This window comes from Oncorhynchus nerka, linkage group LG4 (genome assembly GCF_034236695.1).
Source record: "Oncorhynchus nerka isolate Pitt River linkage group LG4, Oner_Uvic_2.0, whole genome shotgun sequence".
NCBI classification, from domain to species: Eukaryota; Metazoa; Chordata; class Actinopteri; order Salmoniformes; family Salmonidae; genus Oncorhynchus; species Oncorhynchus nerka.
The window spans coordinates 65,187,941-65,202,982 of record NC_088399.1 but is presented as its reverse complement, the minus strand read 5'-3'; the positions used below and the strand labels follow the sequence as shown (position 1 = coordinate 65,202,982).

At 41.5% G+C, this 15,042-nt stretch overlaps 1 protein-coding gene across 1 annotated transcript in view; it reads right to left on the bottom strand.

The window, feature by feature from the left end:
- Positions 1-826: 826 nt before the first annotated feature.
- LOC115128440 (vacuolar protein sorting-associated protein 45-like) overlaps positions 827-15,042 on the bottom strand; it is a 28,209-nt gene continuing 13,993 nt past the window's right edge. The window contains exon 15 of the mRNA XM_029658289.2: positions 827-1,486. Within this exon, the coding sequence (XP_029514149.1) occupies positions 1,402-1,486 (85 nt within the window). The 3' untranslated portion in view covers positions 827-1,401. The remainder of the gene's footprint in view (positions 1,487-15,042) is intronic.

The window sequence follows — 15,042 nt, the reverse complement described above, 5'->3', positions numbered from 1 at the left end:
CTTCCAGAACACACACCCACAATCTCCAGGGAATGATTTCTGACTGTGGAGTTGCTGCTGTGTTATGGTGAACAGCGTCTTGTTCATTGGGCAGCAAACGGAAAAACAATTACTTAAAACGGGGCGAGACTGCAATAAGAAACGCTCATTTCCATTTCGTATTGAAAACACTTTCGGTTGTATTCCTTATGAACATAACCCAGGCAATGTTGTTGTTGTTGCGGAGGATTAGAGGATCTGATTTGGGGGTGGTGGTGGGGGGGGTTTGGAGAGGTTTTATAGGGAGGCAGGCTGAATATCTGTGGCCCATGTGGCTGGTAGTGGGGGTAGGCAGTTGGCAAAGAATCAATCAACTGCCAAACATGGGCTGCCAAACATTTTGGTTGTTTGCCGTGTGGGGAGGGGGGGGGGGGGCAAAGACTCCACCTTGGGTTTAGATACTGTGCATTCAATTTCTTACCCAAACATGACATCTCTGAGTGGAACCAGAGCAGTCACACTAGCCCACAAAAAAAACCAAACAAACTGTACTTTCAAGTCATAGCAGACACAGAACAGAAATACTGTTCCAATGAAAGTACAACCGAGGGTAACTTCTCGAAGATATTCAGAGAGAGTGTGGCTTGGCATAATGGACTTGGACGGAGGAAGATGATGATGTTATCATTATTGATCTAAGAGGGACATTTGTGCACAATAACAATACACATGAATGAAATCAAAACAGTGAGGGCTATTTCCATCAACTGCGACAAGAAATGGGTTATAAGGAAATAATTACAACATAACAGGAAATGTGTACAAGATAAACGAGAAACACAACACATCACTCTTTACATTTATTGGTATTTTCCACAAAATATTCATAGCATGGGGAAATGTACATAGGCAAGGAAGGAAAACTGTACATCATGTTATCTTAGAGATATATTTTTTTCTTAATATTCTGGGCCCAAATAGGAACTTTTAAGATAAACAAGACTCAAAAGTATGTGTCACTTCTGTTTCCAGAAATTAAATAAAGGTCTAATATAAGAGCAGACTGGAGTTTTCCACTTAACTCCAATTTAAGGGGAAATGTTACACTGCAATATGTTCAAATGTTGGACACTAACATTGAGAGTGTTGTGCTCTGTTCAGTCACAAGTCAGTTTGCTTTGGTACCCAGGGTTAGGTAACCTGGCTTTCTAATTGGGTCACATGTTCATTTGGTTGGAGTTAATTGGCCTAGTTACAACAAGTTTTTAAGGGGTCGATAAAGAGTCCAGCTGTGTGGTGGTGAAAGCTGAGAGCACTGGAATGTTTTTAGTGGGACACATCCATTCATTAAAGCATGGTCTAGTAACAACAATAAGGAACAGACACAATATATAGTGAGAGTGTGAGCGTGTCAACAAACATTCAGCGTCTGTTGGGATGACCACCCGCCCTCTGCACCCTCTCGGTCTGGCCCGCACCCGCCGTCAATGTCACTTCCTCCAGGAAGCTGTGAGAGGGCAGAAAAGGGACATGAAGATATCATTCCTCACGAGGCTGAGAGAAGCATGAGCAGTACATCAGCATCATCTCTGTGACTCACAAAATACGTTTTCATCTAAAAACAGAAGCCCATGTGACAGAGGTATACATGCAGACACAATAACCTCAGGTTCTAGCCCTGTGTTACACAGACACACAATTATTGTGTCAGTGTGTGTCACTAGGGTTCCGGTCTGTAAAGCAAGGATAGGGCGGAGACATGACAAAAAAATAAGAAACCCTCTAGACAAATGTCAAAATACCTATTTCTGTTAGCTGATCAACCCAAAACATTTAAAAGGTGTCATTGCAAATGACACAAGAGAGATTTTGGCTAACTGTCACCGAAATGTAAGGTTCTAAAGAGCAGCCATCTTGTCTCTCTTACAGACCTCTGCCAATGAAAGACCCTCATAAATTGTATTTGTTTTATTTTTTAAATGTTGACTTTTGATAGAGCAGTAATTACAGAGTACTATAGTGATATATCAGAGATACCAGTGTGACAATTGCTGATGTTAATGTTCATCTGTTTGCAGTCGGTTTCCATTCATGCAGCCTCCTCTGGGTGACTAGCCTATATCAATGAGTGACTACACACATGTCTAGGACCTAGGTCAGATAGCCTACCATCCACCCAACTACGAAAAAAAACTTTAAAAAAAAATCCTGATGTTTAAGTTCAAAAGGCACAAGAGAAGAACATGGTATTGAACCTACATCCTCCAGGTCATAAATATGCAGTTTTTGGAACAAAGCTGCCTAGATTGGGTCTCATTCATCCAGCCATATTAGAGTTCAAAAACAGTCCTGGTTATCAAAAGACAGATTACGACCCTTGTGTTACGATGGTAGTGGTAGGCATATATTGTATGGGTGCCTTCAGAAAGTATTCAAATCCCTCGACTTTCTCCACATTCTGTTTTGTTATAGACGGAATTTAAATTTGATCAAATTTAGAGATTTTGTGCCACTGGCCTACACACAATACCCCATAATGTCAAACTGGAAATGTTTACAAATTAATAAAAAATGAAAAGCTCAGTAAGTTTTTGACCCCTTTGTTAAGGCAAGCCTAAATAAGTTCAGGAGTAAAACTTTGCTTAACAAGTTACATAAGTTGCATGGACTCATTTTGTGTGCAATAATAGTGTTAATTGTGATTTTTTAAATGACTACCTCATCTCTGTACCCCACAAATACAGTTATCTGTAAGGTCCCTCAGCCAAGCAGTGAATTTCAAACACAGATTCAACCACAAAGACCAGGGAGGTTTTCCTATGTCTCGCAAAGAAGGGAACCTATTGGTAGATGTGTAAAAAATAAAAAAGCAGACACTGAATATCCCTTTGAGCATGGTGAGAAATCAAATTAGCATAATAAAATAAAAAAAACTTCCAAATCTGTCTATTTAAGCTAGAGATACTGTATCTGTTTTTCGGCATTGGATAGATCTCAATCCATCGCATCCGCCTAAGTAATAAAGGTGACAGAGCTAGAGCGGTGTTTGTCAGACCATGAGACAAAAAATGAATGGAAGTACAGTATACAGTGCCTTGCGAAAGTATTCGGCCCCCTTGAACTTTGCGTCCTTTTGCCACATTTCAGGCTTTAAACATAAAGATATAAAACTGTATTTTTTTGTGAAGAATCAACAACAAGTGGGACACAATCATGAAGTGGAACGACATTTATTGGATATTTCAAACTTTTTTAACAAATCAAAAACTGAAAAATTGGGCGTGCAAAATTATTCAGCCCCCTTAAGTTAATACTTTGTAGCGCCACCTTTTGCTGCGATTACAGCTGTAAGTCGCTTGGGGTATGTCTCTATCAGTTTTGCACATCGAGAGACTGAATTTTTTTCCTATTCCTCCTTGCAAAACAGCTCGAGCTCAGTGAGGTTGGGTGGAGAGCATTTGTGAACAGCAGTTTTCAGTTCTTTCCACAGATTCTCGATTGGATTCAGGTCTGGACTTTGACTTGGATATGTTTATTTTTTAACCATTCCATTGTAGATTTTGCTTTATGTTTTGGATCATTGTCTTGTTGGAAGACAAATCTCCGTCCCAGTCTCAGGTCTTTTGCAGACTCCATCAGGTTTTCTTCCAGAATGGTCCTGTATTTGGCTCCATCCATCTTCCCATCAATTTTAACCATCTTCCCTGTCCCTGCTGAAGAAAAGCAGGCCCAAACCATGATGCTGCCACCACCATGTTTGACAGTGGGGATGAGGTGTTCAGGGTGATGAGCTGTGTTGCTTTTACGCCAAACATAACGTTTTGCATTGTTGCCAAAAAGTTCAATTTTGGTTTCATCTGACCAGAGCACCTTCTTCCACATGTTTGGTGTGTCTCCCAGGTGGCTTGTGGCAAACTTTAAACAACACTTTTTATGGATATCTTTAAGAAATGGCTTTCTTCTTGCCACTCTTCCATAAAGGCCAGATTTGTGCAATATACGACTGATTGTTGTCCTATGGACAGAGTCTCCCACCTCAGCTGTAGATCTCTGCAGTTCCTCCAGAGTGATCATGGGCCTCTTGGCTGCATCTCTGATCAGTCTTCTCCTTGTATGAGCTGAAAGTTTAGAGGGACGGCCAGGTCTTGGTAGATTTGCAGTGGTCTGATACTCCTTCCATTTCAATATTATCACTTGCACAGTGCTCCTTGGGATGTTTAAAGCTTGGGAAATCTTTTTGTATCCAAATCCGGCTTTAAACCAATTTGTAAGTCGCTCTGGATAAGAGCGTCTGCTAAATGACTTAAATGTAAATGTAAACTTCTTCACAACATTATCTCGGACCTGCCTGGTGTGTTCCTTGTTCTTCATGATGCTCTCTGTGCTTTTAACGGACCTCTGAGACTATCACAGTGCAGGTGCATTTATACAGAGACTTGATTACACACAGGTGGATTGTATTTATCATCATTAGTCATTTAGGTCAACATTGGATCATTCAGAGATCCTCACTGAACTTCTGGAGAGAGTTTGCTGCACTGAAAGTAAAGGGGCTGAATAATTTTGCACGCCCAATTTTTCAGTTTTTGATTTGTTAAAAAAGTTTGAAATATCCAATAAATGTCGTTCCACTTCATGATTGTGTCCCACTTGTTGTTGATTCTTCACAAAAATACAGTTTTAGATCTTTATGTTTGAAGCCTGAAATGTGGCAAAAGGTCGCAAAGTTTAAGGGGGCCGAATACTTTCGCAAGGCACTGTATATGGAGACTGTTTGGTGCCAAAAATAAGGTGTTAAATACAAAAATTCAGAACAAACTTACTTGAAAACATTTTGTGAGACACTATCTGTTATGCAATGCGTTTGTATGGGCTAATAGCAGTAAGGCCCCAAAAAGGTAAGTAATAGCAGTAAGGCCCCTTCTTCTCTCTCTCTCTCTCACACACACACAACTTCAAGGGGTCTTAAAATTCTAAATCAAATAGCAAAATTATCCTTGGTACAACGGTCTTAAAACAATTCCAAATAACTTAGTAGTACCCCGGTTTGATCCCCGGCTGTATCACAACCGGCCGTGATTGTGCGCTGCCCTATGGGATTGCCAATTGGCCCAGCGTCATCCAGGATAAGGGAGGGTTTGGCCGGGGTATGCCGTCATTGGAAAATAAGAATTTAATCTTAACTGACTTGCCTAGTTAAAAGTTTTTATATATATATATATAACACAGTTAAAGTTGGAAGTTTACATACACCGTAGCCAAATACATTTTAACTCAGTTTTTCACAATTCCTGACATTTAATATTGGTAAAAATTCCCTGTCTTAGGTGAGTTAGGATCACCACTTGATTTTAAGAATGTGAAATGTCAGAATAATAGTAGAGAGACTTTTATTTCTTTCATCACATTCCCAGTGGGTCAGAAGTTTACATACACTCTATTAGTATTTGGTAGCATTACTTTTAAATAGTTTAACTTGGGTCAAATGTTTTGGGTAGCCTTCCACAAGCTTCCACGATAAGTTGGGTGAATTTTGGCCCATTCCTCCTGACAGAGCTGGTGTAACTGAGTCAGGTTTTTAGGCCTCCTTGCTCACACACACTTTTTCAGTTCTGCCCACAAATGTTCTATAGGATTGAGTTCAGGGCTTTGTGATGGCCACTCCAATACCTTGACTTTGTTGTACTTAAGCCATTTTGCCACAACCTTGGAAGTATGCTTGGGGTCATAGTCCATTTGGAAGACCCATTTACGACCAAGCTTTAACTTCCTGACTGAAGTCTTGAGATGTTGCTTCAATATATCCACATCATTTTCCTACCTCATGAGGCCATCTATTTTGTGAAGTGAACCAGTCCCTCCTGCAGCAAAGCACCCCCACAACATGATGCTGCCACCCCCGTGCTTCACAGTTGGGATGGTGTTCCTTGGCTTGCAAGCCTCCCCCTTTCTCCTCCAAACATAAATGGTCATTATGGCCAAACAGTTCTATTTTTGTTTCATCAGACCAGAGGACATTTCTCAAAAAAGTACGATCTTTGTCCCCATGTCCAGTTGCAAACCATAGTCTGGCTTTTTTATGGCGGTTTTGGAGCAGTGGCCTTTCAGGTTATGTTGATATAGGACTAGTTTTACTGTGGATATATATACTATTGTACCTGTTTTCTCCAGCATCTTCACAAGGTCTTTTGCTGTTGTTCTGGGAGTGATTGGCACTTTTCGCACCAAAGTACATTCATCTCTAGGAGACAGAACACGTCTCCTTCCTGAGCGGTATGATGGCTGCGTGGTCCCATGGTGTTAATACTTGCGTACTATTGTTTGTACAGATGAACGTGGTACCGTCAGGCATTTGGAAATTGCTCCCCAGGATGAACCAGACTTGTGGAGGTCTACAATTTCTTTCTGAGGTCTTGGCTAATTTCTTTTGATCTTCCCATGATGTCAAGCAAAGAGGCACCGAGTTTGAAGGTAGGCCTTGAAATACATACACAGGTACACCTACAATTGGCTCAAATTATGTCAATTAGCCTATCAGTTTCATAATTTTCTGGCATTTTCCAAGCTGTTTAACAGCACAGTCAACTTAGTGTATGTAAACTTCTGACCCACTGGAATTGTGATACAGTGAATTATAAGTGAAATTATCTGTCTGTAAACAATTGTTGGAAAAACTACTGTGATAAGAGAAAACTGAGGATAGATCAAGAATATTGCAGTTACTCCACAATACTAACCTAAATGACAGAGTTTAAAAAAGGATGCTGGTTAATTAATTTTTTTACTCCAAAACATGCACCCTGTTTGTATATAAGGCACTAAAGTAAAACTGCAAAAAATGTAGCAAAGAAATTTACTTTCTGTCCTGAATACAAAGCATTATTATCTGGAAAGAGTACCACTCTTCATACACTGCTCAAAAAAATAAAGGGAACACTAAAATAACACATCCTAGATCTGAATGAATGAAATATTCTTATTAAATACTTTTTTCTGTACATAGTTGAATGTGCTGACAACAAAATCACACAAAAATTATCAATGGAAATCAAATTGATCAACCCATGGAGGTCTGGATTTGGAGTCACAATCCAACTTAAAGTGGAAAACCACACTACAGGCTGATCCAACTTTGATGTAATGTCCTTAAAACAAGTCAAAATGAGGCTCAGTAGTGTGTGTGGCCTCCACGTGCCTGTATGACCTCCCTACAACGCCTGGGCATGCTCCTGATGAGGTGGACAGTCTGTGGTGCAACGTGGCGTTGGTGGATGGAGTGAGACATGATGTCCCAGATGTGCTCAATTGGATTCAGGTCTGGGGAACGGGCGGGCTAGTCCATAGCATCAATGCCTTCCTCTTGCAGGAACTGCTGACACACTCCAGCCACATGAGGTCTAGCATTGTCTTGCATTAGGAGGAACCCAGGGCCAACCGCACCAGCATATGGTCTCACAAGGGGTCTGAGGATCTCATCTCGGTACCTAATGGCAGTCAGGCTACCTCTGGCGAGCACATGGAGGGCTGTGCGGCCCCCCAAAGAAATGCCACCCCACACCATGACTGACCCACCGCCAAACCGATCATGCTGGAGGATGTTGCAGGCAGCAGAACGTTCTCCACGGCGTCTCCAGACTCTGTCACGTCTGTCACATGTGCTCAGTGTGAACCTGCTTTCATCTGTGAAGAGCACAGGGCGCCAGTGGCAAATTTGCCAATCTTGGTGTTCTCTGGCAAATGCCAAATGTCCTGCACGGTGTTGGGCTGTAAGCACAACCCCTGCCTGTGGACGTCGGGCCCTCATACCACCCTCATGGAGTCTGCTCAAATGGTCAGAAACAGACACATGCACATTTGTGGCCTGCTGGAGGTCATTTTGCAGGGCTCTGGCAGTGCTCCTCCTGCTCCTCCTTGCACAAAGGCGGAGGTAGCGGTCCTGCTGCTGGGTTGTTGCCCTCCTATGGCCTCCTCCACGTCTCCTGATGTACTGGCCTGTCGCCTCCATGCTCTGGACACTACGCTGACAGACACAGCAAAACTTCTTGCCACAGCTCGCATTGATGTGCCATCCTGGATGAGCTGCACTACCTGAGCCACTTGTGTGGGTTGTAGACTCCGTCTCATGCTACCACTAGAGTGAAAGCACCGCCAGCATTCAAAAGTGATCAAAACATCAGCCAGGAAGCATAGGAACTGAGAAGTGGTCTGTGGTCACCACCTGCCGAACCACTCCTTTATTGAGGGTGTCTTGCTAATTTCTTATAATTTCCACCTGTTGTCTATTCCATTTGCACGACAGCATGTGAAATTTATTGTCAATCAGTGTTGCTTCCTAAGTGGACAGTTTGATTTCACAGAAGTGTGATTGACTTGGCGTTACATTGTGTTGTTTAAGTGTTCCCTTTATTTTTTGGAGCAGTGTATTTTCAAGCATGGTGTCACGCCCTGGTCTTAGTATTTTGTGTTTTCTTTATTATTTTGTTCAGGCCAGGGTGTGACATGGGTTTATTATGTGATGTGTTTAGTCTTGTTTTTTTTTGTAGGTATCGGGAATGTGGTATAGTGGGGTTTTCTAGAAAAGTCTATGGTTGCCTGAAGTGGTTCTCAATCAGAGGCAGGTGTTTATCGTTGTATCTGATTGGGAACCATATTTAGGCAGCCATATTCTTTGAGTGTTTCGTGGGTGATTGTTCCTGTCTCTGTGTTAGTTTGCACCAGATTAGGCTGTTTAGGTTTTCGTGTTACGTTTATTGTTTTTGTACTGTTCCTGTTCTTATTTCATTAAACATGAATCTAAGTAACCACGCTGCATTTTGGTCCGATCCTTGCTACACCTCCTCGTCAGAGGAGGAGATAGAAGAAAACCGTAACAGAATCACCCAACACAAAAGGACCAAGCGGCGTGGTGACAAGCAGCGGCAGGAGGAGCAGCGATCACAGGACTTCTGGACTTGGGAGGAGATATTGGACGGAAAAGGACCCTGGGCACAGCCTGGAGAATATCGCCGCCCCAAAGAAGAATCTAAGTAACCACACTGCATTTTGCTCCGATCCTTGCTACACCTCCTCGTCAGAGGAGGAGATAGATGAAAACCGTAACACATATGGTGGTGGCTGCATCATGTTATCGCAAGGACTAGCAAGTTTTTGGGGGGATAAAAAGAAACGAAACAGAGATGGGCACAAGAAAAATTCTGCAGGAAACCTGGTTCAGTCTGCTTTCCAACAGACACTGGGAAACAAATTCACCTTTCAACAGGACAATAACCTAAAACACAAGGACAAATATACACTGAAGTTGCTTACCAAGAAGACAGTGAATGTTCCTGAGTGGCTGAGTTACAGTTTTGACATAAATCAGCTTGAAAATCTATGGCAAGACTTGAAAATGTCTGTCCAGCCATGATCAACAACCAACTTGACAGAGCCTGAAGAACTTTAAGAAAAATAAATGTTCAGATATTGTAAATAAATTAGTTAAAAATTCAAAAAACACGTTTTCACTTTGCCATTATGAAGAATTGTGTGTAAATGGGTGAGATCTATAAAAAATATATATTTAATCAATTTTGAATTGCACTGTAACACAACAAAATGTGGAATAAGTCAAGGGGAATACTTTCTGAAGGCACTGTATTTCCAGCTTTTGGCCCACTGAGACGGTACACAGCAGTAGAGGGTGGCCTAGGACAAATCCCCCAAAGGGGTTAACTGTGTCTTTGTGTTGCTGATTGCAGGGAACATTATCATGAAACAACTTGTGAGTGAGTACCAATGGGAAGCGAGCAACTCATGCAGTACACAAAGGGGGAAAGACACAGAGGAGAAGCTTAAAGATGCATTAAAGAGCCCCATTCCTATTGGCTTATAGTGCCTCTGGGTGAGGGGGTAGAACATGGTTCAAATGCGCCACACGCAGCGCTATGAGCTAAAAAAAAAAAAAAGAAGAAGCATGGGACGTGCCGTCACAGCCAACATTAAAAGGCAAAATAACGGGCAAGTAGATGTTTCGAAGAGTACTTCAATGTGCATTAAAATGTTCAGATCATAGAATTTAGTTTTCTTGTGTGTTGCTTTTAACCCAACCTCCCAAGCAACACACACCAATGCCCAGAAGAGTTGGAAGCCAGGATCAACCAGTCAGGAGGGCAACACCTTGCCCTGCCCTGCCCCTCTGTGCAACCTATAGGTTAAGTGTCTTACTCAATGTCACAACGACAGGAGACGGCTGTCTAGGGTCACTAGAATCTACCCTAAGAGCTCAAATATAAAACGGGCAGAATTTTGAATCTTGGACAACATAACAATTCAAATACAGCTAGCACCAGTTAATTGAAATATGATCATGTGACAGTATGCCAAGGTCAGCTTATATAAACAAGCCTGCCTGTGACAGACAAAACAGAGACAACATCAAGACACTAAAATATAAACAATATAAACAACTCATATATAGCGAGTACCAGCATTTCCCTAGCATGGGACAGCAACAGCACGCTAAAAATAAACCTCACAACACACACAGGTGCACCTATCATCTTCGGCAGCACAAAAGTGAGTGCTGCAGTATAACACGAAACGCCTCAGGATCAGAGCAAGAAAGTTGCAAGTTCAATTCCCAGAGGTGGACATTGTTAGATGGTGTTGCATAACCGAGAGCGAGAGACACTTCACCTGAGTTGCGTCAGCAAACGCTATAAATGTCAAAGGCGCGGGGCCAAGGAGCATCATCACTCAGCACATGGGTGCTGCTTAGCAACCTAGGTAATGTAATCACACTGCAAACCGGGACCGTTGGTCTCTCTTGCCTAAATCCTTTGTCGTGTAAGACCTGGTCAATCTCAGGCCAGCTCAGGTTGGAAACTCATAAAAGGCTGATGAGGAGCACTAAGTTGTCATATAACCCGGGAGAGAAATGCATGGTTTGACGTCAGGGTTTGACGTGTGTGTGTGTGTGTGTTTGTGTGTGTCCAGACCCAGTGATGAAAGAGAACAGGGGTGATCCCACACAGGAGTGTCAGAAAGGGGCACTGCAAAAAGAGCGCTGAAGTATCTCCTGAGCACCCCTGTGTCACGTGATCACACAAAGTTCTATTCAGCTCAGCCCGAGAGAGAGAAATATGTATAGATAGCTAAACAATGATGTATTCAGCCAACACTGTCAGTCAGACAGAGAGATAGATGGAGGGAGAGGGAGGGAGCGGGAAAGAAAGGCTGTGCGTAGACAAACTCTTCATTCAGCCAACACCGTCAGAGAGAAAAAGGGGGAGAGAACGAGAGAGAGAAGAGTAGCGATTCGGTAAATACCAGGTTAATTAAGCAAAAACTGCTTTTCCGAAGAAGGGCCTCACAAAGCAACACAAATAACTAATAAGGTTCAAAAGAGGAAGGTATGCAAGTTGAATTACTCTTTAGGTGACGCCATTCAAGCTAGGGATAACATGGACATAGTAAACCATACCTATCATAACTAATATCCGTAGTCAACGTCAGAACAGTGAACCCCCATGAGCAGAAAGGTTAGATATTAAAGGGACATTTGACAAAAAAATATGTAACGAGTGAAATTAATGTTCATCAAGTAAAATTCCCCTTTAACATTATTGAAGTTAATCTCAGTAAATTGTGTAAAAACTGAAATGCCCCGTTAACATTAGCGAAGTCATTTCAGTAAATTGAATAGAAACTTAGTGTTCTGCACGTAAAGTGTAGGCTGACTCGGAGTTGATATTCCGTCCTAAGAAGGAGTTCCCCTCGACCATTCCAACAAATTGGGGGAAACAAAATCATTCTTTCCCAACTTCATTGTCAATTTTTTGTAATAAAGAAATAACAAAACATATCAGAAAGCTACTGTGTTGTTCAATGTACCTGTAATCAGGTCAGAAATCCCAACCTACAGTTTGCAATGCTCCCACACAGGGAAATAGAGCCTGCGAGACGAGTCCTGTGGCTTCAGGCTATTCGGCGTGGGAGAGTTGGAAGTGTCCAAGTAGGCTACACTTAGTTATACGTGTGGAAAACATATATTTCACAGGTAAGACATTTGACTTGTTTAATATAGGCCATTTGTAACTCCAGGAGTACTATTTGTAGCTGTATAGTCCGTTTGTGTTTGCTGGTCTTGGCTAGTTTAATGTTCCCATCGGTAGCTACGGTGCCTTCAGAAAGTATTCCTACCCCTTGACTTATTCCACATGTTGTTGTGTTACAGCATGAATTCAAAATGGATTAAATAGAGATTTTTACGCACCAATCTAAACACACTACCCCATAATGACAACGTGAAAACATGTTTTTGACATTTTTGCTAATTTAATGAAAATTAAATACAGAAATATCTCATTTACATAAGTATTCACAAACGAGTCAATACATTGTAGAAGTCCCTTTGGCAGCGATTACAGCTGTGAGTCTTTCTGGTTTAGTCTCCAAGAGCATTCCACACCTGGATTGTGCCAAATGTATTATTTTCAACATTCCTCAAGCTCTCAAGTTGGTTCTTGATCATTGCAAGACAACCATTTTCAGGTCTTCCGTAGATTTTTAATGCCGATTTAAGTAATTGGAAAACATCCCTGGTCTTTGTGGTTGAATGTGTTTGAAATTCACTGCTTGACCGAGGGATCTTACAGATAATTGTATGCGTGAGGTACAGAGATGAGGTAGTCATAACATTTGTTTAGGAAACACTATTATTGCACACAGAGTGAGTCCATGCAAATTATTATGTGACTTGTAAAACACATTTTTACTCCTGAAATTATTTAGGCTTGCTATAACAAAAGGGGTTGAATACTTATTGACTCAAAACATTTCAGCTTTTCATTTTTAAGTAATATATATTTTTTAAATCTAAAAACATAATTCCACTTAGACATTATGGGGTATTGTGTGTTGGCCAGTGACACAAAATCTAAATTGAATCCCATTTTAAATTCAGGCTGTAACACAACAAAATGTGGGGCAAAGTCAAGGGGTGTGAATCCTTTCTGAAGGTACTGTAGCTTCACTCACGTGGCTGCTAGCACCATCATGAATAGGGCCATGAGGGAAGCCCTACAATATGACTTTATAACATTAAGTATTGAGAACGCTCGGGAGCAGCCAATGTTGAAAAGTCATCTTTAGACATGTTGAACTTCTCTTAAATGCACTTTGTAATTGACTAAAACAAGAGACAAGAAAACTGCATTTGAAAAAGGTTAAGTGTTTTCCGTGAGCCAATAGGCTACCCACAGGTTGTCTTCCCCACAGGCGTGCGGGGCCATGACATTGCATCTTATACTGACTGGGACCAAAGCCGCGGGAGGTAGGGGTGCTGCCGCACCCCCCCGATAAATCAAAATAATTTAGGCTATACATTCCCCCCCCCCAACATAATAATACTCCTGTCTGAACAGACATAGATAAAAGTATTCAAAATACTACACCAGAAAGCATCATTTTGATAGAGGATTAATAGCTTCTAAAAATATCTGTGGATTAAGTTTAATCACAAGCATTTACAGCCGGGAAAGCCGCAGTTAGGGCAGAAAGCAGTCCAAATATAGAACAGCTCGTTGCGTTGTGGCCATAGATATAATCCATAGAAGGATTTTGGAACCTCTAACCCTGGCACTTTTTAAACATTTATTTAACTAGGCAAGTGAGTTAAGAACAAATTATTATTTACAATGACGGCCTAGGAACAGTGGGTTAACTGCCTTGTTCAGGGACAGAACGATAGATTTTCACCTTGTCAGCTCTGGGATTCGATCTAGCAACCTTTCGGTTACTGGCCCAACGCTCCACGAGGCTACCTGCCGCCCCTATTTTTACTTTTAAACTCATGGGTACACTAGCATTGGCAGACAGTCCTGACATGAATGGGAACTGCCCTCTATGGATTATATTTCTATGGTTGGTTGCGGCTGTCAGTTTGCCTATCCCAAATTTCTAAATACAATCGCGAGAAACATTTAGGCCTACCGTTTGAAAAGCAAATGCCTGCTGCTGAAAAAGAGAAGAGTAATCTGTCTGAAGAAGCTAAAAAGATTATTCTGAACAACTTTTGAGTGAACAGCACTGTTTTTCAAAGTAGCTTATCTTGACATATTGGCACAAACCCATCGCCGGTGAGTAGCCTATGCTTCATCTTCATCATCGGGTGAGTCAGTGTCACTGGAAGCTTTATTTTCTAGCCTACTTTAGCCTATATATATATATACAGTGCCTTCGGAAAGATCAGACCCCTTGACTTTTTCCAAATTTTGTTACGTTACAGCCTTATAAAAATACTCCGCAGTCTACACACAATACCCTATAATAACAAAGCGAATGTATGAAAAATAAAAAACAAATACTTTATTTACATACAGTACCAGTCAAAAGCTTGGACACACCTATTTTTACATTGTAGAATAATAGTGAAGACATCAAAACTATGAAATAACACATATGGAATCATGTAGTAACCAAAAAAGTGTTAAACAAATCTAGATATATTTTATATTTGAGATTCTTCAAAGTAGCCACCCTTTGCCTTGATGACAATTTTGCACACTCTTGGCATTCTCTCAACCAGCTTTACCTGGAATGCTTTTCCAACCGTCTTGAAGGAGTTCCCACATATGCTGAGCACTTGTTGGCTGCTTTTCCTTCACTCTGCGGTCCAACTCATCCAAAACCACCTTAATTGGGTACTTTTTACTGGTACTGTATGTATTCAGACCCTTTGCTATGAGACTTGAAATTGAGCTCAGGTGCATCCTGATTCCATTCATCTTCCTTGAGATGTTTCTACAACTTGATTGGAGTCCAACTTTGGTAAATTCAATTGATTAGACATGATTTGGAAAGGCACACAAATGTTTATATAAGGTCCCACAGGCATGAGGTCGAAGGAATTGTCCGTAGAGCTCCGAGACAGGCTTGTGTTGAGGCACAGATCTGGGGAAGGGTACCAAAAAAATGTCTGCAGCATTGAAGGTCCCCAAGAACACAGTGGCCTCCATCAGTCTTAAACGGAAGAAGTTTGAAAGCACCAAAACTCTTCTTAGAGCTGGCCGCCTGGCCAAACGG